At 37.9% G+C, this 25,973-nt stretch overlaps 1 protein-coding gene across 2 annotated transcripts in view; it reads left to right on the plus strand.

The window, feature by feature from the left end:
- Window positions 1-25,973, plus strand: part of UHRF2 (ubiquitin like with PHD and ring finger domains 2) — a 93,427-nt gene that overhangs the window by 18,052 nt on the left and 49,402 nt on the right. For both annotated transcript variants that reach the window (XM_040631433.1, XM_040631432.1), the window contains exons 3-4: window positions 122-381; window positions 18,714-18,932. In XM_040631433.1, coding sequence (XP_040487367.1) covers window positions 122-381; window positions 18,714-18,932 — 479 coding nt within the window. The remainder of the gene's footprint in view (window positions 1-121; window positions 382-18,713; window positions 18,933-25,973) is intronic.

Consider the following 25,973-nt stretch of genomic DNA (forward strand, 5'->3'; position numbering starts at 1 on the left):
CTTTAAACAGGAATAGCTGCAAATGTTAACCATGATAACTCAGAATAACTTGGGTTATTATATGGTTTTTGAAGCAATAGATGAAATCAAGCTTCATTAACTAATTTTAAACTTTTTTTAGGTAAATGAATTGGTGGATGCCAGAGATGTCGGCCTTGGTGCTTGGTTTGAAGCCCGTATACGTAGTGTTACTAGAGCTTCTGATGGACATTCACGTGGCAAAACTCCACTGAAGAATGGCAGTTCTTGTAAAAGGACTAATGGAAGTGTAAATCATAATTCCAAAGAGAATGCAAATAAATTGGACAATGTACCCTCTACGTCTAATTCAGACTCTGTTGCTGCTGATGAAGACGTTATTTATCATATCGAGTATGATGAGTAAGTGCTCATGCTATTGAGGACTTCGTTCGTATTTCTGTTTATAGAAGCAAAGCCTTCCATTTCAAGATAGTTTTCAAATAAGTCTTTCCGAAGAAATCTTATAGGGGTCATATTCAGTCTGTTACCCTTTTGCTGGTTGTAATAAGGGCTGCTTAATGCTCAGTCATCTCTGGCTCCTAAGTGGTTTGTTATTTTTGGAATCCTGATGCCTGGCTTAATTTAGTATGTAAGGGTTTCTTTGTCTCTTCCTCTGTGATCTAGTTTTTGTTTTTTTGTTTTTTGGGGTTTTTTGTTTTTGTTTTTTTGGTATGTAATAACATGTAGAGTAGAGCTATTAGGATGAGGTTGAAATATTTTTTAAATAGCTTATTGAGAAAGTTCACATACACAGTTTACTCATTTAAAGGGTACAATTCACTGTTACTAGTGTATTCACAGGATTGTACATTACCACAAACCAATTTTAGAACATTTTTATCCCTTCCCCCAAAAAACCCCTATACCCAGCAGTTACTCCCTTCCCCCCTCCCCATGAAATGTTTTTAAATGTTCTTTTTTTTTTAATTTTAATTTTTTAAGATTTTATTCATTTATTTGTGAGAGAGAGAGCATGTACACAACTGCACAAGCAGGGAGAGAGGCAGGCAGAGGGAGAAGCAGGTTCCGCTCTGAGCAAGGACCCACATGCAGAACTCGGTCCTAGGACCTGGGGATCATGACCTGAGCCAAAGGCAGACGCTTAACTGACTGAGCCAGCCAGGCGTCCCGTTTTTAAATGTTTTTATGAAACAGTATTAACTTGTCTTGAGGGCCGAGATTCTAAAATTGATTATTTTTTTTTTTAAACCTGTTTTCAAAATTCTAGTATTAAAGTTACCACTGAGGCAGATATAGTATTTATTCAACACGGTAAATGAACTTCTCAAGTGATAACCTTAATATGCATAGAAAATGTTAGGCTACCAAATCTTTATCAGTATAACAGTTCAAGATCCTAAAATGGTTTTATTTATTTATTTATTTATTTTTTAAATAAAATGGTATAAAAGACTTTGGTGTTAACCCAGATATCCAGGATGCCTAGAAAGGGTCCAAAAGTAGATCTCCTTAGTCATTACTTTTCTGTTACTTCCTGTGCTTGTAGCTAACTTGCCAACCTTATTTCAAATGAGACCTCATACAATAAATAGAATATCATGTAACTAACAAGTTGAATGAATATTAAGATCTGGGATTGGCCAGAACTGGCAATATTGGTAAATCGAGTCTGGGATAGAAAGGGATTAGAATTGGTGTGTTGATAGTAATCCATCTCTGAGTTTGTGAATGCTGTGACAAAGAGTATTGGGGACTGTAGTTGTCTGTATACCTGCTGTCAACAGGTAGAGTTCTTGATTTGCTTTGAGTTTTATTTCTTAGAGAATAGAAGAGTTATTTGGCAAAAAGTATTGTACAGAATGGCACGGCAGAGAAATAAGTGTAATCTTTAAACAGTAAGTGAACTAAGGCTTATTAAATTTTTAACAGTTTTAGGGGTTTTGGAGTAAGACTTTCCAGGGATAGGCCTGAGTTTGGTGTAATGTTAGGGCACAAATCACTATACCTTTGCATTTATTTGGCTGGTTTTTTGTTTTTGGAAGGAGAAATTTGTCTTGATAAATGTTAGTAAAAGAGTCTAAATTAGCAACATGCATAAGAAGACTAAAATTATTTGTCCTAAATACTTTTATGTGGTAGAATTAAATGTTTCACTGCCGGCAACTTAAAGATATGATAGCTGTCTTTGAGAAATAGGAGGACAAAAGCCTAAGTGGTAGGTGAATGCCATTCACATCTTTAAAAAGAGAAAAAGGCTATATAAAACATAGTATAAAATAGATGAGCTTTTGGATAAGAGTCTCATGTAACAGAAGGCTGGGATATACACCTAGAAAGAATCATGACCCAATATGGATATGATAACAAATCCTGTTCAAGTTCATGGTTATTGGAAAAGGAAGTTAAAAACTATAGTAAAGTGCCTGTTGAGCTCAATAAGTTAATAAACAAGTTCTTGATTCCTTGTATGGAGGATGCATTGAGGAGTGCTGTTGAAGTGGTTTTGTTTTTGTTTTGTTTTTTAGTAGTAAGCTCCAAGTGAGTCAATAGAATGTGGCTATTAAATAGTTATATTGTAAGGATGTTTTATCAAAAGATAGCTAGAATAAGCAGGGTAAGGTTACTACTGGTTGTTCCCTACTTCGAATATTATTTGCCATCTCTCATGCTTTAAGAATATCAGCAGGACCTGGTGCATCTTCAGAGTAGAACCCAAAATGTAAAATTATCATGAAAAGTGACTGAAGGAACTAAATATTTAGCTTAAAAAGACATGGATCATGATAGCATTCACATTTTAAAAGTACTGTTTTGAAGAAAGTTCTTTACAACATAGATGGTAAATTTAGGATAACCTAAACTTCAGTCAAATCTCTAAAGAGAGAGAATGGTCTGCCCTGAACAGTGAGCAATAAACAGGCATTGGCCATCTTCAGTTACATAGACTGGGAGAATTAGTAGAGATGTTACATCGCAAAGAGAACTTATAAAGTTTAAGTGATTGGATTAAGTGAGCCCTAACTTAGAATAATTTTTACTTCTGCAGCAGAAGTTCTCAGTTTTTTTGGACTTAAGCTCACTTAAATAGACGTTAAGTACTTACAGGCTACCATCCCATTCCATTTTTGATACTGATTAAGTGTTGTCATTTCCTTCAGTGAACTAACCTCCTTTCTCTCCTGTTAGAGTAAATTGAAAGTAATCTGCTTAATTCAAAATCATACCTCCCAACCTCTGAGTGTAGTAATATAATTTGAGCAGGCTGTCATTTAGCCAGGGCAGGGAGGTACATGGGACCAAGGAACCCCAAAAAGCCAGATAAAATCTAGTGGTAGACATGGTTCTAAAACATAAATTTGTTTTCCTAATCTTCATTTTTCTTTTCAAAAATTAAAGATTAAAACATTTGTAAATTCATAAACAGATTGAGATTTATCTGAAGTAATTTAAGATTTAAGAGTTTTACTGTTTGTACGGGTTTTTGTGTGTGCAGTTTTTTTTTAAGATTTTATTTGAGAGCGAGCCTGCGCGTGTGCATGCACTAGCAGGGGGAGGAGCAGAGGGAGAGGGAGAAGCAGACTCCCAGCTGAGCAGGCGGTCCCACTCCGGGCTCAATCCCGATGCCGGGGCTCTGGGATCATGACCTGAGCTGAAGGCAAACGTTTAACCGACTGAGCCACCCAGATGCCCCATTAAGGTCCCTTTTCTGTAGATTCTTTGATGGACATAGACTGAATTGCCGAAGGCTTCTAGTAAAGATCTTGTAGTTCATTAATCATAAGGCCTAGATTAGGCTTGTCAGCTTTATGATTCACATTTTACTGCAAATAACATAGAGCAGACGTGGTGTTAACATCAAAGTGCCTGGTACAAAGTAGGTATTTGGGGGGTTTTTTCCTAATTGCTATTTTATACCACTTATCTGTTGTCACCCTTGTCTTAGCAAGGGCTTTGTATTTTTACAACTCAACCAACGTAGTAAGTACTTGGGAGGGAAAGAGTTGGCAATAGGAATATTAAATTTATACTTAAGAGATTTAGATTCCAAGGAGTTCTGAAATCCTCTTTACGGTTTTTAAAAAGTACCCGGTTAACGGAAATGTACAGCATGGCTGTGAGGGCAGCTACCATTTTTCCTTTAAAGCCATGATTACCAGGGAGAGACTATGCCTGATGAAAATGTGTTTTTAGTGGTATTTTGGACCAAAAAAGGGGGGGATTCAGAAATGAGCAAAAGTCAAGGGTAATACAGGCATTTATAAATCATGAAATGGCTAAGCAGTCAATTAAGAGACAACATGAAATTTTCCCTTGTTTCATAGTAAGTTGTACTATATACCTCCATAGCTTTTTAAAAGTTGTATTTATTTCCATTAATTATTCTCTCTGTAGGTAAGGTATTTAAAGTTTAACACTTACGAACAGTCCTGAACATCTAAATTCATAAGGGTGTGACTGTAATCTTGTAAGAGTAAACACCCTGATGTTGACTGAAGGGGAAGAAGTGGACTTGGAAAGGACAATAATTTCTTTAGTGTTTCTGGTAGGTTAATGTCTGGGTAGTATGTGTGTGGCATAGCTTACAGTGATTTAGCTTATGTTCAGTCTTAGGTGCCAGACTCTCATCTAGCTTATTACATGGATGCCCCTGTGATCTTTAGCATAACTACAGTGTTAGTTTCATTAACTCCCAAACGAAGATACCAAGGCTTAATTATGTAACTTGCCAAGAGTAACATCTATTAAATGCTCTGACTCCAGAGCCAAGAGTTAGCCAATATGCAGTATTGCTACTCAGCCTAAACTTGGTACATGGGATTGATAGTAACCTATGTTTCTGTTGTCTTCAAAGGTCAACCATTTTGTATGACCTAAAGACTTAACCTTAGACTTTGCCCGGGTTTTAAGGCAGGCAGCATACATACAACTTCTGTTGAGTTTAACCCTAGGTATGTAAGCAACTGAGGCCACCATACTGAATTTAATCTTGACTCCTTATTTGGCTGCTTTATCAACAGATAAGGGCTAAAAAATCTTACCTTGCTTTTGTATTAAGCAGTATCTGTTCTCAGTAGATTTGGTTTAGACTTATTTTAATTAACCAGACTAGTTGTTTTCAACCCTGGGTACACATTAGTTGTCTAGGACTTACCTCCAGAACTTCTAGTATGATTGTTCTGAGGGACTCCCAGGCATTGGTGTTTACAGAAGTTCCCCTGTGATTCTAACGTGCAGCTGTGGTTGAGAATCACTGCCCTTAGACTAGTGGTTCTCTGTATATTCCTTGGCCAGCAGCATCAGCTTCACTTGTTAGAAATTTAAGTTTTTGGGCTCACTCCAGATGTAATGAATCAGTCTTGGGGTGGCCCAGCAGTCTGTTTTAGGAAGTCCTCTGGGTGATTCTGCACATTCATGTTTGCAAACCACTCACTGATAACAGCTGATAAGGCTGGGCCAAAGAAAATTGACAGACACCTGCTACTAAAGAGCAATGTGGGAAAAGGGGGTTGATAGACAGTTTGAGTAAATAATAGTTTATTAAAGGCCAAAGGTGATATGTAATACCTGAGGAATCTGACTGTTCATTCTTATTTTACACATGTCCAGGCGGTTTGTGGCTTGTTTTTTCCCCCCACTGTTTTCACATAGACAAAATTATTAGAATTGTCCCTTTCTGAAAGAAATATTTCAGTCAAGCTAAATTATCTGTATGTAACTTTGAATGAGGGACTGTTTTCCACTATGCAGTCATTATCTGTACTAACTTTGCATAGAAAGCAACGTCCATAATGTGTATGGAAAATCAGTGTATTATAATGTGTTGATAAATTCTTGAGTGGGCGAAAATATTGTGTAATGGTTGGATATTTGTTCTGTGACTAATCCTGGTTTTCCTGTTAAATTAGGCTCTTAATTATACAGTTGGTCCTTCTAAGAACTTTCTGAATTTGACCTAGGGTTAAACTAGATCTTAAAATCTTCCCTGATGCCTTCTTGCTTTTAAGGTTCACAGTGTACCTTTGATTAGTCTTATAACCTTAAAAGACTTATAGTCTTAAATCCCATACAAGGTCAAACAAGTGAATTTGAGAATACTATTCTTGTTGGTGATTTTCTTTCTTTCTCTCTTTCTCTTTCTGTTTTTTTTTTTTTTTAAGATTTTATTTATTAGACAAGAGAGTGAAAGAGCGCCCAAGAACCCGAGCAGGGAGGGGCAGAGGGAGAGGGAGAAAGAAAGACTCTGAAGCACACTCTGCACTGAACACAGAGCCTTACTTGGGGCTCGATTCCACAACTGTGAGATCATGACCTGAGCCAAAACCCAAGAGTCTGATGCTTAACCAACTGAGCCACCCAGGCGCCCCAAATGATTTGCTTTCTCTACTGTTTTATTAAACTGAGTAGTTTAATGTAGAGATTTTGATTTCTAAATTTTAGCTGATTTCTGTAAAGAAAAAAGTAAGCTAGAAAACACCTATTAATTTGTTAAGGAAGTATATATGTAAAGAAGGAAAATGTTTATGGAGATTATTTTTTTTAAGATTTTATTTTTAGGGAATCTCTACACCCAACGTGGGGCTCGAACTCACAGTCCCAAGATCAAGAGTTGAATGTCCCATCGACTGAGCCAGCCAGGCACCCCCATATGTTAAGAATGAGTAATTACTGTCTGTAGCTAGGCAAAGTTGAAATCTTTAAACCTGAGTAAATGATTGCTAAGAGTTTTCATAATCACATGAAAACTATGATCTTCCATGCTCTATAGTGTTCTTATTTAAAACAGAAATGTCAGTTTACCTCAGACACAAATGTTTTTGTTTTGACTTTTTAGTAAATTATTGCCAAGTATTCTTTTTAGGGGTGCCTCGGTGGCTCAGATGGTTAAGTCTGTGCCTTAGGCTCAGGTCATGATCTCTAGGTCCTGGGGTCGAGCCCCACATCGGGCTCCCAGCTAAGCGGGGAGTCTGTTTCTCCCTCTGTCTCTCTTTCTCTCTCTCTCTCAAATGAATAAATAGAAATCTTTTTTTTTTTAAGTATTATTAAAGTATAGTAGCTTAATTTAGTAATTGTACAGTGCCTGGAAGTGTTATTTTAGCAAGTACTTTGTTTTATGTAATCCTCATAAAAACTCAGTGAAGTAGGTACTTCTTTTATGTGTGAAGTGGAGATAACTGAGATTTAGAGAGGTTTTAACTTGCCTGATGTTGGGTAGCTAGGAAGTGGTAGACCCCAGTTCCCAAAAGCACATTCTTGCAACCATTCTGCCATACTATAATTTTGAGAGAAGCATGCTTATAAAATATAATAAAACATCTATATGTAGCATATAGGATTGTTTAGATAATTTGAAATTTTTTTTCTGTCTCTCCAGTTAACGATGTTTCTGCAGAATAGATACCTTGAACCAAAGGTTCGTTGCTTGTTCATAAATGCCTGTGTGCCTTTTTTCTCTGGGGAGAATCCAGAGCTCATTAATGTTATATGACTTCTTATATCAAATAGGTTAAACTGCTGCTTTTAACACAGTGTCAAGACTCTGCCATGGGATTGAGATCAAATGGAAATGTCATAGCATCACTTAGGACTTGGAGGATAACTTATGCTAGACTATAATTTAAAAGCTCATCTGGCAAGTATCTTAGTATAATGTTGTCATTGCTTTCAGCATTCTTTTAAGATTTTTCAAGATATTTTCAGCCTGTGTTGCATGTCTTTGAGTAGCCTTAATTATTGCATATAGAAGTCATTGAGCCAGTTCTGAATAAAACAAGTGGTATTTTTAGATAAAAGAAAGTAGTTTTTTCTATAAAGTAACAAAACTAGTTTTCTTGACTGTATTGATATAGTGATCTGTTTCTGAAAGAGTCCCAAAAATACCTTTTTTTAAATTTTATTTATTTATTTGTCAGCAAGCAAAAGCAGGGGGAGTGTCAGGCAAAGGAAGAAGCAGGCTCCCCGCTGAGCAAGGAACCCAATGCCGGACTCAACCCACGACCCAGGGATCATGACCTGAGCTGAAGGCAGATGCTTAAGCGACTTAGCCACCCAGGTGTCCCGAAGAGTCCCAAAAATATTTTAAGCAGTGTCAAAATGTAATGATTTCTGGGTTTTGATGGAAGAGAAAGAGTAGGAGATTTTTCTTTAATCAAGTCAGTGTTCTGTTGATTTTTGAATATAGACAGCAAGAATGAGAGGTTTAGTTTCAGAACCCACGTGCAGCAACCAGTCTGACCCGTTGTTACTTGATTGTTACTATTACATTGTTCATCGTTACTGTTTACCAAAGACTTCAGATACTTCCTCCAACTTTCTCTGACATGCCGCATTCTGAATAGATCATAATCAAAAGGAGGGCGGAAGAAGTTAGGTCTGTGACTTTGTCATTGCTCTTCTATTTTGTTATAAGATCACTTCGTGTCTAGAAGAATGACTTCACAGATTGATTTCACCTTTTCAAATTTCTACACCATCCCTTTACATTAGTGTTTCTCAAAATGTTGGTCAGTGGTACTGCAGATTCATGGGGGAAAGGTGTTTAAAATGTAGATTCCAGAGGGACACCAAACCTCACTCCCACTCCAGTGTAGGGTGGGCCTGGCGTAGGGCCCAAGAATCTGCTTTTCAATAGGTACCCCAGAGATCTGTTAAGTGTTCGGAGTGGTAGTTCTTTTATAGTTCAAGCATTAGAATCAGAATTTGGTTTGAATTCCAGGTCTTTGGTTTATTGGTAAGTTTTTTTGTTTTGTTTGAACTCTTACAGCTTTAATTTTCTCATCTGTAAATATCTACTTGACCAATTTTTTCCCTAATAACCTTGAAAAAAACACAGTAGTAATAGAACCAAACTTTCTGCATTTCGTTGATTAATAAAGCCAGGTTGGTAAGTACTCTTAAATATAGAGTTTTATCTTTGGCATAGGTATTTTTTAACATAATTATGTTGTTTACATTATTAAAACAGTTATCTACCATTGTTAATGTGTTATACAAAATGAGATTTATTTCCATTTAATATGTAAAGCCCTACTACAAGCAGTTATAAATTCTTAATTGTCTGAATATGCTTTACATTTAAGGCGTGAAACTTAGTAATGTTATCTATTAGAATAAATGCTTTTTGCACGTGGTATGACATTAAAGATTTGCTAAACTGGAACATGCCTCCAGGTGAATGGTGTTCTTATTTAAGCATATTAGCTCCAGGAAGCCATGTTTTGAAGGAAGGTTTCAGTGATACTTCTTTGCTTAATACATTTTGAGTCTAAAATTAGTGTTAGCCTACAAGCCACCTTAGTTTACTATTTATAATAAATATTTTTGAGGAACAATGCTTAATTTCCCTGAAATTTAACTCCTCAGGCTTTACTCGAGGATTGTTTTGTCAATTGAAAACAGACTTGGCTTTTGCTAAGATGTCACAGTTAAGAATAATCGAAAGCATGTACTCCGAAAGATAGCTCTAAAAGATATCCAGATATTTGGACCAGTGAAAATGTTACCGAAAAAACTTAAGCTTAGGGATTTTTAAAAATATTAATTCCAATATAGTTAACATACAATGTTATTAGTTTCAAGTGTACAATATAGTGATTCAACAATAATAAGCTTAGGGATTTTTAAGGGTTATCTGATTGGTCCAAACTCTAAAGGATGCAAAGTAGCTAATTAGAATAACATCGGAATAACCTTGACTTTAGGTTCTAAAAATGGGAAGTCGTGTAGTACAAGGGAAAGAAGGACCCTAGTTTCATACTTCCATAGGTGATAGGATTGGCCCTCAGTACCATGTAGGTGAAGTTGGTCTTGATAGATTCCTGCCTCTCTGTATTTCAGTCTTTGAGAATATCTTGAGTCCTGTTTCAGAAGTTGCTCAAGGTTCCAACACTTTACAAAATATTTCAAATAGTTTCCTACATAGTTTTGCTTAGTGCAAATGCTGAAAGAAGTTGGTGGTTTGGACCAGTTTGCAGAGGTTGTCTTCAACCATACATTGGACCTCATGGGATGGGGAGAATGCTGTGTTGGAGACTGCCTATACTTAAATTGAGTACTGGCATAATTAACAGTTGAACTGATTACAGGTTTTTTGTTTTTAAGAACATCAAAAACAATCTTTAAAAAGCTCTTATTAGCTTTTCATTGAATTCTATGGTCCTACTTCACTGTCTAGTTCAAGGATGAAGAGGAGATATAGCAAAATCAAGAGGATCTTTTCGAAATACAGATGTCATAGTTTTTTGTAGTTAAGAGCCTTAGTTATTTAAAAGCAGATTTTTCCATTTAATGAGTTACATGCTTCCAAACATCTGTAGTCCTGGTATATCCCAAACACATCAAAGTTTGAAAATGGTACCTGCGCAATGAAAACTTGCTTTTTTACAGTCTAGGTACTGTGATAAAAATATGCAGCCCTAGTTTCTAGAGTACGTAGGGCTCTGAGAGTACAGGTAGACGAGATAACTTCTGTATTCCTGAAGGAGACTAGCAGGGTACCAAGCATAAAGAAGTAGGAAATAACAGGGTTACCTGAGGGTAGATTAGTGTGGCTGGAGTGTAGGAGGTACATGGTAAGTAGTAAGAAGTGAAACTAAAAGTGAATAAAGACTTTCATTTAAACATGGAAGATTAAGATGCCTGTTCGTCTCCAGTCTTTCTTAAACCTTCCTAGAAAACAGTAGAAGAATCAATGCATAAACCCCTAAGGATAAAAAAATGGGATAGGAGTAAAAGACACAAAAGAAAGCAACAAACTTTTGGAAGGTAAGAAGCTAATGGGTAAATGATTCCTAACTTAGCAGGCCAGAGAAAACTGGAACCTAGGAGCATTGAAGAACCTTTGAAAGGCTCAGGCCTTGGATTTACCAGGTACCTCGGAGGTAGGCATATGAAATAAAACTGAGAACAAAAGGATTGGTTAATTTATATGAAAGATCATTTTAACCACTCCCACCCTATTCAGGGTTTAAACCAAGAAAGAGGGACACTGTGGTATTCAGGAAAACAGGAAATAATGAAAGGAGATCCCAGCATGAAGCTGTGGAACAGGTCTAGGCCTACAGAGTAAACTGTCTAGATTAGGATGAGGTCTCTAAAAGATGTTTTGAAGCTAAAAGGATTGCTTGAGTGCCTGAAATGTCTGGGTGTACAGAAGTTTACATGGCAGAATGAAGATAAAATAATGATGCAGAACAGTTCAGCATTCAATGAAAACCAAAACTGTGGAAGAAAGGACAGGTATTAAAGCGTACTTCTTTACTTACCTGTGATTTCTACTTAACATGTCTACAAAAATTATTTTAAAAAAAATACTTCGTATAATGTGTTTAGGAGCAAGAAAAGGTTTATCAGTCCTTGCAGGAATATGGGTTTAGATCCAGATACTTGGAGTTTGAATCCTGTCTCTGCTCCTTGTTTCTGTCCAAAAAACAAAAACAAAAAACCCCTCTGTGCCTCAGTAGAATAGCACTTCTAAGAGTTGTAAATATGTGAACACTTTAAACAGAGCCATGTTTTACCAATTATAAGGAAGAGGAGAATGAAGACAAATGAACTGTACAAAAAGTAAAAACCAAAGTATGAGCATGTCATTTAAAAATATGGTTGTAAATAAAAAGATGAGAATTGAAAATGGTTACATCTGGGGAATACAAGCCAGGAATATGGTGGGCTGGGGCAGGAGACCGCGTGTCCTCATTGTAAGGCTTGAGTGTTAACTTTTTGAATTTTGTACATATATGGGAAAACTGAAAAAGGATGAGCCTTTTGTTTGGATTTTAACTTGAACCATAAAGCACTGTATTATTTATTATAGAAATCTTCAAATTTATTTGGAGGTTGAGAGAACAGTATAATGAACCCATCTCCTAGCTTCAACCGTTATGAACTCCTGGCCAATCCTGTTTAATCTAAACCAGGATCCCTAAGCACCACTGGATTATTTTGAAACAAGTCCCAAACCTTATCTCATTTCAACCAGTAAGTGGCCTTAGTAGCTATGGTGGATGCACTGCTCCTCCCTTCAAGAAAAAAAAAAAAAATGACCAGCTGCAAGGAATGAATGGAATTAGCTGAAAACTTTTAGCAACAGCACTTTGGAGACCTGCCACAGTGTTTGAGCAAAGACCACATTCTCCCAGTATCATCCAGCCAGTGAGCAAGCATAGCCTGGCAATTTCTGCCCACTGTGGAACCCTATGGTCAGTTTCTGTACCATAGCTCACCATTGGACTGGTCAAGACTTTGTCAGAGTTGTACTGCATTCTGATGCTTTTCTTGCTCAGCCATCCTTTCTTCTTTCAGAGTGACAGACCTACATGGTCTAAGGAGTTTTGCTTATAGGTTCACTTTCATCTTAACATCTCAGAGCATTCAACTGGCTATCTGCTGAAAGGATTCTTTTTAAAGTGTGTAAGAAAAGAACATACTAGATCTCAGACTGATTTTCTTTAAAAGGTGTTTGTGCATTGGACCTTAGGCTGGTGTTTGAGAATTTAGCATTCAGGAGGATTTTCATCATTCCCTGACTTCAAAAAACAAAAAACTCACTGTGCCTAACCTGCAAACAGTATGGTTTATGCTGAACACCTACTTCTAGGAGTGCTTATGTGATCAGCCCCTAATAAAAAAATCCTGTATTCTTTAATATCCGTGGTAGATAATATTGCACATCTGTTGTCATAATTTGCTGCTGGAGGATATAAGCACATTTTGTGTGACTCTATTGGGAGAGGATTCTGGGCTTGTACTTGGTTTCCTTTGGTTTTACCCTATGTGCCTTTTTCCTTTGCTTTGTATCCTTTCATTGTAGTAAATCATAGCTGTGGAAACAACCATATGCTGCCCTGTGATCGAGTCCTGTGAGTTTCCCTAGTAAATCACTGAACCTGGAGATGGTTTTGGAGACCCTAACAAACCAACAAATCCCACATGAAATTTGTAACGATTCATAAATGTGAAATAACCAGTCAATAGTCTTGTCTTTTCAAAAACTATATTTAGGTTGTCCAAATAAGGATCAAAACCAAGATTTACCCATTACATTTAATTGATGGGTGAAATCTGTAAGTTCAGACTTAACCTATTTTTTCCTCCTTGCTCATTTATTTGTGCAAGTGACAGTTTATTCAGTTTTCCCAGAATCTGGGCTTTACTGATTACATCCCTATAGTGGTATTTAACTTTTCTCTGTTAATGTTAGCTTCCTGAAAGCTTATACTTCTGTCTAGAGGTTTGATTGGATTCTCATTCTTTATCTGATAAGACTCCTTGAGAGATGGTGTTTACTTACCTATTGTATAATATGGGGAGGCACATAATACTTGCTTCTTTCCTCTGTTGGGTTAGGGGATCTTAAGGTTCTTTGTTGTCATCCTGATCCATTTATTGTGAAATTTGCTATTAGATTTTAATGGTTTAGCAGCCATTAATCTTTACCTAGATGTACTATTTTGTTGTGTTGCAAAAAGGATACCTATCTTTCCCTCATTTATTAGCTGTAATTCTTTCATAAGGAACTTTAACAGTTTTATATATAAAAAGATAAATTATTCCTGAACTTTTTGAGTGTTAAGTTCTTTAGCATCCTCCAAAGTTTGACCAGTAAGATGTTTAAAGTATCATTATGAACTAATAGATTTTAACACATGTTTTAAAAGTTCTTGGTGCCCAAATTGTCCCATCTCTGGCCTGTGGAGGCTCCTTCAAGTTGAGCTTGACATATGCAAAGAAGTGAGGGCTTCTTTGCATTCAAGTATAGTAGGATGTCCCAAGCCCTTCTACTTCCTGCACAGACCTGAATTCAGCCATTTCTTCAAGGAGCCCTAGTTCTTTCTAGAGATGGTATATAGAGCACGTAGTCTGGGCTGCTCATCGATACTTGTTTAATCATGTTTCTAGGTCTTATCATTGGACACAGCCAGGAAATACTTAAATATGCCATATTGGAAATATTGGTATTTCCAATTAAAGGGTTACAATTTAATCTCTTTAATCTTCCATTTCTTATTTTTTCTCTTATCTCGAAAATCATGTTTCCTAATAATAACCCCAGTGACTTGCTTTATCCTACTCATTGTAGTTTCAGGCTAGGCAGTAATAATATTGCAAACAATATGATTACTGAAAAGGTGGTGGTGTTTTTTACTTTATGTCCTTAGGAAATAACCCTATTTAGGATGTATTATTAATCTAGTGTTTTTAAGTCCCTTGTAATGGTTCCTCCCTATGTAGTTAAGCCACCATGCTTTTGTTTTTTTAGGGATTTCTTATATTTTTCAAATCCTCCTTTATAATTGTGAAAAACATTACATGGTTCTATAGGTAAATCTCCAAAACAAGATACATGAGGAGAAACAGAATGTCCGTCATGGTTTCTTACCTCTTCTATTTCTTATCTCTTTTTATAGTCACTATATTTATTAGTTTTGGTGTATCCTTCTGTTTTAAAATATAAGCGTATATAATTATATATTCACATCTATTTGTGTATGTATATATATGCATGTGTGTATGTATAAATATAATTTGTATTTCCACACACACTTATTAGGAAGTAAGTAGCACACTATGAACACTTTGCATCTTGCATTGTTTTGTTACCATAGCTCTCCGTATAACTCCATCGTATATAGTCTATTCCTTTTTCACAGGAGCATAATATTGCATTATGTAATTGTACCATATGCTATTTCAAGTGGTTTTCTCCTGTAGGTGTTTGATTGTTTGTAGTCCTGCTGTTACAGATACTATAGCTATAAATAGCTTTGTGTATGTCCTTTCATGGGGATTTTTATTTAATGTTTGGGATGGATTCCTAGAAATGGAATTCCTGCGTCAAAAGGTAAACAGGTAATTTTGTTGGCTATTGCTAAATTCCCCTCTACAAGGGGATAGTACTACTTTGTATTCCCATCAACAATGTATGAGAATACTTGTTTTCCCGCAACTTATGAACAGACCATTATCAAACTTCACAAAATATTTTAAGTAGATCTGTGTCTTAGACTTCAGCAAAAGTGTGATGTGGGTTTAAGATTTGATCCTAGGGGCGCCTGGGTAGCGCAGTTGTTAAAGCTTCTGCCTTCGGCTCAGGGCGTGATCCCGGCGTTCCGGGATCGAGTCCCACATCGGGCTCCTCCGCTGGGAGCCTGCTTCTTCCTCTCTCACTCGCCTGCTGTGTTCCCTCTCTCGCTGGCTGTCTCTCTGTCACATAACTAAATAAAATCTTAAAAAAAAAAAAAAAAAAAAAGATTTGATCCTAAAGACAGGGAGCTATGTTAGGCCTTGATGGTAGGCTTAGAGAAATGCAGGTCTTTGTTAAGGGGGTATAGTTATATTAAAGAAATGTTAAAGGTACAGCATAAGGAGGACTTATTAACTGGATGAAGGCATTATTAGAGGAATTGGGGATAATTCCTAACTTTCTGGGAGTATAAATAGTTTCCTCTAGAGAATACTGAACATAGATTATGGGATGGAGAATTCCATCTTGGATGCCTTGAATTTGAGGTGCTTCTAAGGTATCTTTTAGAAATGTAGTTGGATATATGAATCTGAAGAAAAAAAATGGGGGTTATGGTGGAGCTTATGTGTCCCTATCCTATGTGTCTTAGGATGCCTGTAGATGAAGATGCCCAGGAAAAGAGTACTCTTTGAGCACTTGGCATGTTCTTGACTTTGATAAGAGAAGTTTTATGTGCCCCTTCCATGTTTGTTTTTATACAGAGCATTGACTTAATATCTCTTTGGCTAGAATTAGAAAAAGTATACTTTATTTTCATGAGTTAGCTTTTATAGACTAGTGCATACATGTAGAGTATATGTATATATAATTCTGTTATGAAATTGTACAAATTTCCAGGGCAAATATAGCTTAAATTCCCTTGCTCTGATGTATGGGATGATTTATTTTGCCTTATCTCTGGTAAACATGATTTTATATACAGTTTTGAAACGTGGGTCATGATTTCTACTTGAGATATTTCCTTTCTTAGTATCTACTTAGGCAAACTTTGACAAATTAAGGCAAATGGAGAATTTTTTTGCCGTCGAAATATACTTTCTTACTGTATTAAACATACAGAAATACATAATATGGGGGCGCCTGGGTGGCACAGCAGTTAAGCGTTTGCCTTCAGCTCAGGGCGTGATCCCGGCGTTCTAGGATCGAGTCCCACATCGGGCTCCTCCGTTATGAGCCTGCTTCTTCCTCTCCCACTCCCCCTGCTTGTGTTCCCTCTCTCGGTGGCTGTCTCTATCTCTGTCAAATAAATAAATAAAATCTTAAAAAAAAAAAAAGAAATACATAGTATGAAAATTATATTTTGGCATCATGACATTATAGCTGAGAAAAGAATCTTACTTAATAGTTTTCTGTCTTATGTGGTCTTAAGAATATTAAAGCAGGAAACAAGTTCACAAACTTCAAAAGTAGAGAAATCCAAAAAAAAAAAATCTAGTTTAACTTCATTTCACAGATTAGGAGAAATATTGGTTATTTTTGTGACCAAACCAGTGTGAAACAATATGAGTGTATAAACACCAAGTGTTGGGCCAGAGACCTCTAAATTTAGGTTTGACCATTAAAAAATGGGATTGAAATGGGAGAAGAGCAGAACCATAGACATGATTTTGTACTTGTCAGTTTCTTTAGAATTATTTCTGTGGGATAATGACAATATTAACTGTTTACTTAACCCATTGTGTACTGTCTTAAGCACTTTACAAGTCTTCACATTTTAGTTCTGGAAACAGCCACATGTGATATTGTTAGTTAACAGTAAGGTACATTTTACTACATTTTACATATGACAGGTTTAGTAAGGAGACAGAGTTTTCCAAAGGATATCCAGTAGTAAGAAGCTGAAATGGGGGGGGGCGCCTGGGTGGCACAGCGGTTAAGCGTCTGCCTTCAGCTCAGGGCGTGATCCCGGCGTTCTGGGATCGAGCCCCACATCAGGCTCCTCGGCTATGAGCCTGCTTCTTCCTCTCCCACTCCCCCTGCTTGTGTTCCCTCTCTCGCTGGCTGTCTCTATCTATGTCGAATAAATAAATAAAATCTTTTTAAAAAAAAAAAAAAGCTGAAATGGGAATTTAAACCCAGCCAGTGAAGACAGGAGGATGATAAAGGACTCAAAACCTTTTTATATAAGTTGAAGGAAATCCACTTAAAATATTTTTACTTAAAAGGGAATATTGAGGGTGGCAGGAACATTTAGACTGTCCAGTATTAGGTCTTTTGTGAACAATGTATAAATTTCTTCGTGGGACTTAGGCATAAAATGAGTTCCAAAGCTTATGTTTGATCCACTATCAAGTATTTTCTCTTCCCTATGTCTGAACTGTATGAAGATAGAATGGCTTTTCTGAGGGTTAAAACTGTCCCCTTATCACTTACTGTCCAAGCAGAGGTTACATGCTTATTTGGAAGGCTTGTGGTAGAAGGAAGTTATGGCATAAGAAGGGAAAAATGGACCAGATCCATTCTGAGACCCTTTGCTAATCCTGAGATTTTTCTTTTTCAATTAACTAAAATATGAAGAGACTTTGTTAAATTGGATGATTTAACTAAAGGTGATAAAACTAAAGATCCCACCTGGGATTTATACCCATTTACTTTGAATGAGTTATGTATACTGTGAGCGTCCTAGGCTTGCACAGTTCTTGGTTTCTTGAGAAGAACCAAGGCTTTCCTGCTAGAGCTGCTTCCAACTTTGGACCCACTTACATTTTGAGCAGGCCACTCGGTTAAGGGTTAATGGTCTTTTCTTTTTGTTTCTACCTTGTTAATACTGTCACACTAGGGTATGATATTTATTCTTATAGCACACTAGGTTTATCAAACTGGAACATGCTTTTCAATTGCAGGTTTTGTGAAAATTGATTGCTGAGCCTCATTCCCAGATTATCTGACTCATTAGATCTGAAGTGGAGACAGAGAATTTGCATTTGTAACATGTTCCCAGATGATGTTGATTTTGCTGGTCTGGGGCTCATACTTTGAGAAACACCATTTTGGTAGTTTGGCCTACCTCAACAGATTGAGCTTTACAAGAATAGGAACCAGACTTCACTCATTTCTTTGTCCCCCTACTACCAAGAAATACATAAAGGTAACAGGTCTTAATTTTGTAGCAACTGTTAACTGTTTCATTGCTCTCTTTGGCTTGTTGATACCAGAAGTTAGGCCTAAAATTTAGGAAACTTCTAAAGCTTTAGGTTTGGGTCAGGTTTCGTTTTAAGTTAAGCTTACCTTTAGAAACACAAAATCAAGATTCTGCTAGAATTATTTCACATGGGTCCACTTTTTTTTTTTCTTTTTGCCATTACTAGGCTGCATGGCTACCTGTAGGGAAAAATGGAGGTTATGAAATATACTGATTTGTACTAAGTTCATCTTCTTATGTGTAAAGCAAGCAGCAGATCTCAATGAACTGATTTCTGAGCTCAAGAACAGGTCAACATCTAGTTCTCTTAAAGTAATTTTTAAGCTAAGGCTAGAATGTGCAGCAAGAAGAGCTCGTATTTTTTACCTACTCCTAGCTCTTAAGCTAGCAAAGAATGTCTTATGAAATTGTTAGCAAGGACTGTTTATCCTGGCAGTTACAATCATGAAAAAATACCATTTAAGTGAAATTAAGAATGTTTAGGTTTTTATGTATTTGCATATACTTTTAGTCTTTGGTAGTAATTATAAGCAGCATTCTGTGATTCTTCTCTTTTTCTCTCCTCAGATATCCAGAAAGTGGTACGGTAGAAATAAATGTCAAGGATCTTCGACCACGAGCTAGAACCAATTTGAAATGGAATGAACTAAATGTCGGTGATGTGGTAATGGTTAATTACTCTGTAGAAAATCCTGGTAATAGAGGATTTTGGTTTGATGCAGAAATTACCACATTGAAGACAATCTCAAGGACTAAAAAAGAACTTCGTGTGAATATTATCTTAGGGTAAGATTACTTACACTGATGTCCTTTAGCTACTGAAGTAATCAAGGAATGTAATATTTAGGCATTATGCACATTGTCCTTAGGTAAAAAAAAAAAAAATGGAATCTATGAAAGTTAGGAATTAATGTACTAAAGGGGAACTTTTTAAAATACGTTCTTGAGATTTTTGTATTAAGGATGGCCCTTAAATGTCCATCACTGCTTTAATGCTGGATATGTTATTTGAAAGCGTCTTGTAAGTACCTGAATATTTTATTCGAGAAATCCTTGCTTACTTCATAGGTTTCTTATAGGTAATATACAATAGCATTTCAATAGCTGTGGTTACTATGAGGATCTATGTTGATATAATAGCAGTGAATATCAACCTAATCAGCTGTCTACTATACTTGTAAGACTAGCTGAAATTATCCTTTATACTAATTTTCTTCCGTTTACAGAATTTAAGAAGCTGAGTAAAGAGAATTCAAAATGTAAAATATCACTCAAAATGCCAAATTTCTCCACTATTTCCATCATTAATTCTTTTATTGGGGCGCCTGGGTGGCTTAAGTTGGTTGAATGTCTGCTTTTGGCTCAGGTCATGATCCCAGGGTCCTGGGATTGAGTTCCCGCATCGGGCTCCTTACTCAGGAGGGAGCCTGCTTCTCCCGTTGCCTGCCGTTCCCCCTCCTTGTGCTCCATAACTCTGTCTATGACAAACAAATAAGTAAAATTAAAAATATATATATTTTGGTGTTTCACTCAAGTAATAAAGTACCATGCATTGTTTCACAACTACTTTTTTACACATAGGAAAATATTATCACCATCTTTCTGTGTCCAATTCTTTTTTTTCCTTTTTAATTTTTTATTATGTTAGTCACCATACAGTACGTCCTTAGTTTTTGATGTAGCGTTCCATGATTCATTGTTTGTGTATAACACCCAGTGCTCCATGCAATATGTGCCCTCCTTAATACCCATCACCAGCCTATCCCAGTCCCCCATCCCCCTCCCTTCTGAAGCCCTCTTTGTTTCCCAGAGTCCATAGTCTCTCGTGGTTCATTCCCCCTTCTGTTTACCCGCCCTTCATGCTTCCCTCCCTTCTCCTACCGATCTCCCTGCTATTCCTTACGTTCCATAAATGAATGAAACCATATGATTATTATCTTTCTCTGCTTGACTTATTTCACTTTGCACAATCTCCTCCACTCCCATCCATGTTGCTGTAAATGTTGGGTAATTGTTCCTTCTAATGGCTGAGTAATATTCCAATGTATATATGGACCACATCTTCTTAATCCATTCGTCTGTTGAAGGGCATCTCAGCTCCTTCCACAATTTAGCTATTGTGGACAATGCTGCTATGAACATTGGGGTGCATATGGCCCTTGCGGTCACTACGTCTGTATCTTTGAGGTGAATACCCAGTAGTGCAATTGCTGGGTCATAGGGTAACTCAATTTTTAACTTTTTGAGGGATTTCCACAGTGTTTTCCAAAGTGGCTGTACCAACTTGCATTCCCACCAACCGTGTAAGAGGGTTCCCCTTTCTCCACACCCTCTCCAACATTTGTTGTTTCTTGCCTTGTCCATTTTTGCCATTCTAACTGGCATAAGGTGGTATCTCAAGATGGTTTTGATTTGAATTTTCCTGATGGCTAATGATTTTGAACATTTTTTCATGTGTCTGTTAGCCATTTGTATGTCTTCATTGGAAAAGTGTCTGTTCATATCTTCTGCCCATTTCTTGATTTAATTGTTTCTTACGTATTGAGTTTGAGAAGTTCTTTGTAGATCTTGGATACCAGTCTTTTATCTGCAGTATCATTTGCAAATATCTTCTCCCATTCCGTGGGCTGCCTCTTAGTTTTTTTGACTGTTTCCTTGCCTGTGCAGAAGCTTTTTATCTTGATGAAGTCCCGCAAGTTCATTTTTTCTTGTGTCTCTTGCCTTTGGAGTTGTGTCATGAAAAAAGTTGCTGTGGCCGATGTCGTAGAGGTTGCTGCCTATGTTCTCCTCTAGGATTTTGATGGATTCCTGTCTCACATCGAGATCTTTCATCCATTTGGAGTTTATCTTTGTGTATGGTATGAGAGAGTGGTCAAGTTTCATTCTTTTGTATATAGATGTCCAATTTTCCCAGCACCATTTATTGAAGAGACTGTCTTTTTTCCACTGGATGTTTTTACTGTTTTGTCAAAGATTAGTAGCCCATAGAGCCGAGGGTCCATTTCTGGAGTCTCTATTCTGTTCCCTTGGTCTATGTGTCTGTTTTTGTGCCAGTACCATACTGCCTTTGTGATCACAGCTTTGCAGTATAGCTTGAAATCCGGCAACATGATGCCCCCAGCTTTGTTTTTCTTTTTACATTTCCTTGGCGATTCGGGGCCTTTTCTGGTTTCACACAAATTTAAGGGCTGTTTGTTCCAGTTCTTTGAAAAATGTCATTGGTATTTTGATCGGGGTGGCATTGAAAGTGTAGATTGCTCTGGGTAGCATAGACATTTCAACTATGTTTATTCTTCCCATCCATGAGCATGGAATGTTTTTCCATCTTTTGTGTCTTCTTCAGTGTCTTTCAAGAGTGATTTGTAGTTTCTAGAATATAGATCCTTTACGTCTCTGGTTAAGTTAATTCTGAGATATCATATGATTTTTGGTGTTATTGTAAATGGAATCCATTCCCTAATTTTCTTCAGTCTCATTGTTCGTGTATAGAAATGCAACTGATTTCTGAGCATTGATTTTGTATCCCACCAATTACTGAATTGCTCTATAACTTCTAATAGTTTGGGAGTGGATTCCTTTGGGTTTTCCATATAGAGTATCATGTCATCTGCGAAGAGAGAGAGTTTGACTTCTTCGCTGATTTGAATACCTTTTATCCCTTTTTGTTGTCTGATTGCTGTTGCAAGGACTTCTAGTACTATGTTGAATAATAATGGTGGGAGTGGGCATCCTTGTCGTGTTCCTGATCTTAAGGGAAAGGCTTCCAGCTTTTCCCCATTGAGAATGATATTTGCTGTAGGCTTTTCATAGATGGTTTTGATGAAATTGAGGAATGTACCCTCTATCCCTACACTCTGAAGTGTTTTAATCAGGAAAGGATGCTGTATTTTGTCAAATGCTTTTCTGCATCAGTTGAGAGGCTCATATGGTTCTTGACTCTTTTCTTGTTGATATGATCTATCACAGTGATGGATTTGAGAATGTTGAACCACCCTTGCATCCCAGGGATGAATCCCACTTGGTCGTGATGGATATTCCTTTTAATGTACTGTTGGATCCTATTAGCTAGGATCTTGTTGAGAATTTTGGCATCCATATTCATCAGGGATATCGGTCTGTAATTCTCCTTTTTGATGGGGTCTTTGTGTGGTTTGGAGATCAAGGTAATACTGGCCTCATAGAATGAGTTTGGTAGTTTTCCTTCTGCTTCTATTTTTTGAAATAGCTTCAGGAGAATAGGTATTATTTCTTCTTTGAATGTTTGGTAGAATTCCCCAGGGAATCCGTCAGGCCCTGGACTCTTATTTTTGGGAGGTTTTTGATCATTGCTTCAATCTCTTCAAAATTAATCGGTCTGTTTAAATAATCAATTTATTCCTGTTTCACTGTTGGTAGTTTATAGGTTTCCGGAAGGCATCCATTTCTTCCAGGTTGTTTAATTTATTGCCATATAGTTGTTGATAAAAGTTTCTAATGATCCTTCCTATTTCATTGGTGTTGGTCATGATCTCTCCCCTTTTATTCATAATTTTATTAATTTGGGTCCTTTCTCTATTCTTTTACATGAGTCTGGCCAGTGGTTTATCAATCTTATTTATTCTTTCAAAGAATCAGCTTTTAGTTTTGTTGATCTGCTCTACTGTGCTCCTGGTTTCTAATTCATTGATATCTAATCTTGATCACCTGCCTTCTCGTGCGTGGGTTAGGCCTGTTCTTCTGTTCCAGCTCCAGCTTCTTGAGGTGAGAATATAAAAACTGCAGTTTAGATTGTTCTGTTTTTTTGAGTGAGGCTTGGATGGCTATGTATTTTCCCCTTAGGACTGCCTTTGCAGTGTCCCATAGGTTTTGGACCGATGTGTTTTTGTTCTCATTGGTCTCCATAAATTGTTTAAATTGATTTTTAATCTCCTGGTTTCCCAATCATTCTTAAGTAGGATATTTCTTAGTTTCCAAGTGTTTTGAGTTTCTTCCAAATTTTTCCTTGTGATTGAGTTCCAGTTTCAAAGCATTGTGGTCTGAGAATATGCAGGGAATAATCTCAGTCTTTTGGTATCAGTTGAGACCTGTTTGTGGCCCAGCATATGGTCTATTCTGCAGAAAGTTCCATATGCGTTCGAAAAGCGTGAGGATTCTGTTGTTCTGGGGTGTAGTGTTCTGTATGTATCTATGAGGTCCATCTGGTCCGGTATGTCATTCGAAGCTCTTGTTTCTTTGTTGATTTTCTGCTTAGGTGATCTGTCTATTGCTGAGAGCGGAGTGTTGAGGTCCCCTACTATTAATGTATTATTATCTATATGTCTCTTTATTCTGGTTAAGAGTTGGCTTGTGTGTCTAGCTGCTCCCCTGTTGGGGGCATAGATATTTATAATTGTTAGATCCTCTTGTTGGATACACCCTTTAAGAATAATATAGTTTCCTTCTGTATCTCTAACTACAGTCTTTAGTTTAACATTTAATCTGTCTGATATGAGAATTGCTACCCCAGCTTTCTTTTGAGGTCTGTTGGCATGAAAGATGGTTTTCCATCCCTTCACTTTCAGTCTGGATCTTTTTTCTTTTCTTTTCTTTTCTTTTCTTTTCTTTTCTTTTCTCTTTTCTCTTTTCTCTTTTCTCTTCTCTTCTCTTTTCTTCTCTTTTCTTTTCTTTTCTTTTCTTTTCTTTTCTTTCTTTCAAGATTTTATTTATTTATTTGGCAGAGACAGCCAGGGAGAGAGGGAACACAAGCAGGGGGAGTAGGAGAGGAAGAAGCAGTCTCCCAGTAGAGGAGCCTGATGTGGGGCTCGGTCCCAGAACACTGGGATCACGCCCTGAGCCGAAGGCAGATGCTTAATGACTGAGCCACCCAGGCGCCCCACAGATGTATCTTTAAATTCAAAATGAGTCTCTTGGAGACAGCATATGGATTTGTTGTGTCTTTTTATCCAGTCTGCAACCCTGTGTCATTTATGGGAGCATTTAGGCCATTCACATTGAGAGTGATTATTGAGAGATATGATTTTAATGATGTTGTGCTGCCTGTGAAGTCTTTGTTTTCTATACATTGTAAATTTCTGTCTATATCACTCTTGGGGTCTTTTTACTTTTATAGAACCCCCCTTAATATTTCTTCTAGGTCCGGCTTGGCGGTCACATATTCTTTCAGTTTCTGACGATTTTGGAAGGTCCTTGTCTCTCCATCCATTCTGAATGACAGCCTTGCTGAGTAAAGGATCCTTGACTGCTTGTTCCTCTCACTTAGTGCTCTGAATATGTCTTTCCAGCTTTTTCTGGCCTGCCAGGTCTCTGTAGACAGGTCTGATGTTATTCTGATGGCCCTCCTTCTGTAGGTGAGGATTCTCTTCCCACTGGCTGCTGTCAAGATTGTATCCGTGCATCTAAGATTTGTGAATTGTGCTATTATGTGACGTGGTGTAGATCTGTTCTCATTGATCTTGGGAGGGGTGCTCTCTGCCTCTTGGACATGAATGCTTGTTTCCTTTGCCAGATTAGGGAAGTTCTCAGCTACAATTTGTTCAAATATCTCTTCTAGACCTTTCTCTTTCTCCACTCCCTCAGGGATGCTGGTGATTCTGACATTGGAATGGTTCATTGAGTCAGTAATATCCCGTAACCTACATTCTTGAGATTGGATTTTTTTAAGCCAAATTCCCATTTTTTCCCTTTTTTTCTATCATCCCATCTTCCAGTTCACTAATTCCTTCTTCTGTCTCATTACCCTGGCCATCAGAGCATCCAGTTTAGACTGCATTTGATTCATAGCATTTTTAATTTCTCCCAGATTCGCTCTCATTTCCGCCCTTATAGATTCTATATTCTTGTTAATATTTTCATTACTATCTTTTTCCCGCCTATACATCATCTTGACCATTGTTACTCTGAACTCCATTTCTGACAATTGGGTTATGTCCATATCTATCAGTTCTGTGGCAGAGGCCACAGTCTCTGTCTCCTTTCTTTGTGGGGATTCCTCCTCATGGTCATTCTGATGAGGAGAGGTCACGGGGATGCACAGAGCCCAGATTATTGACCAGGACCCAGGCAGTGTGCACTTGTTTTATAGGGACCTTAGGGATGTGGGCTTGTTTTTTCAGCCTGCCTTCTGGGTGGAGGGGCCAGCCACGCTGATACTCAGGCAACCCTGTTTCGGGTAGAGTCTCCGTGTCCCCTGGGAGGGGGGATGGGGATGGGCACACTGTGAGCTGATATTTCCGGGCTTTTGTTCTCTGGCGGCTTTCCCTGGCGGTTTTCTGTGACTCTTCTGAGAGTCAGAGCAGCCGTGGCCGTGTCCTAGTCTCTGTTTCAGAACAGAGAGATCGCAGTCTGCTCTCCACTGATCCCTCCTGGCCACTTTAACTCTGTTTCCGTCGGTGCTGCTAAAAACCCCTCAGTGTCCGGTTGTGCGCCCCACAGCCACTCTCTCAGCCCCCGCTCCCAGGGCTGGCACATCTGTCTCCTTTGTGCTTCTAACACCGCCAACTGCCCTGGGTTCCCACGTGCGCTCCTGAGCTCCCTGTTTCAGTGTGGTTTGTGCGCTGCGGAGTTCCAGTTTTCAGTCTGGTCTACTCGCGCTCCCGAGGTCCCGGTTTCAGTCTGGTTTGAGTGAGTCCTCCAGAGCTCTGGTTTTCAGTCCGGTTGCGCGCATGTTCCCGGGCTCCCGGTCTCAGTCTGCTTTCTCGCGGGTACCGGTCCGCAAATCTGGCCCGCTCTTCTGTGCAGGTGGCTACTGCTTCCTGGTGCCCGAGCCTCGGGGCTCCCTCCCCCTTCCGTTTATCTTCCAATATTTGTGCGCAGATTCACGGCTCCCCGCTTCGTACCTCGATACTCAGT

Source organism: Ursus maritimus, unplaced genomic scaffold, assembly GCF_017311325.1.
Source record: "Ursus maritimus isolate PB19 unplaced genomic scaffold, ASM1731132v1 scaffold_17, whole genome shotgun sequence".
NCBI lineage: Eukaryota > Metazoa > Chordata > Mammalia > Carnivora > Ursidae > Ursus > Ursus maritimus.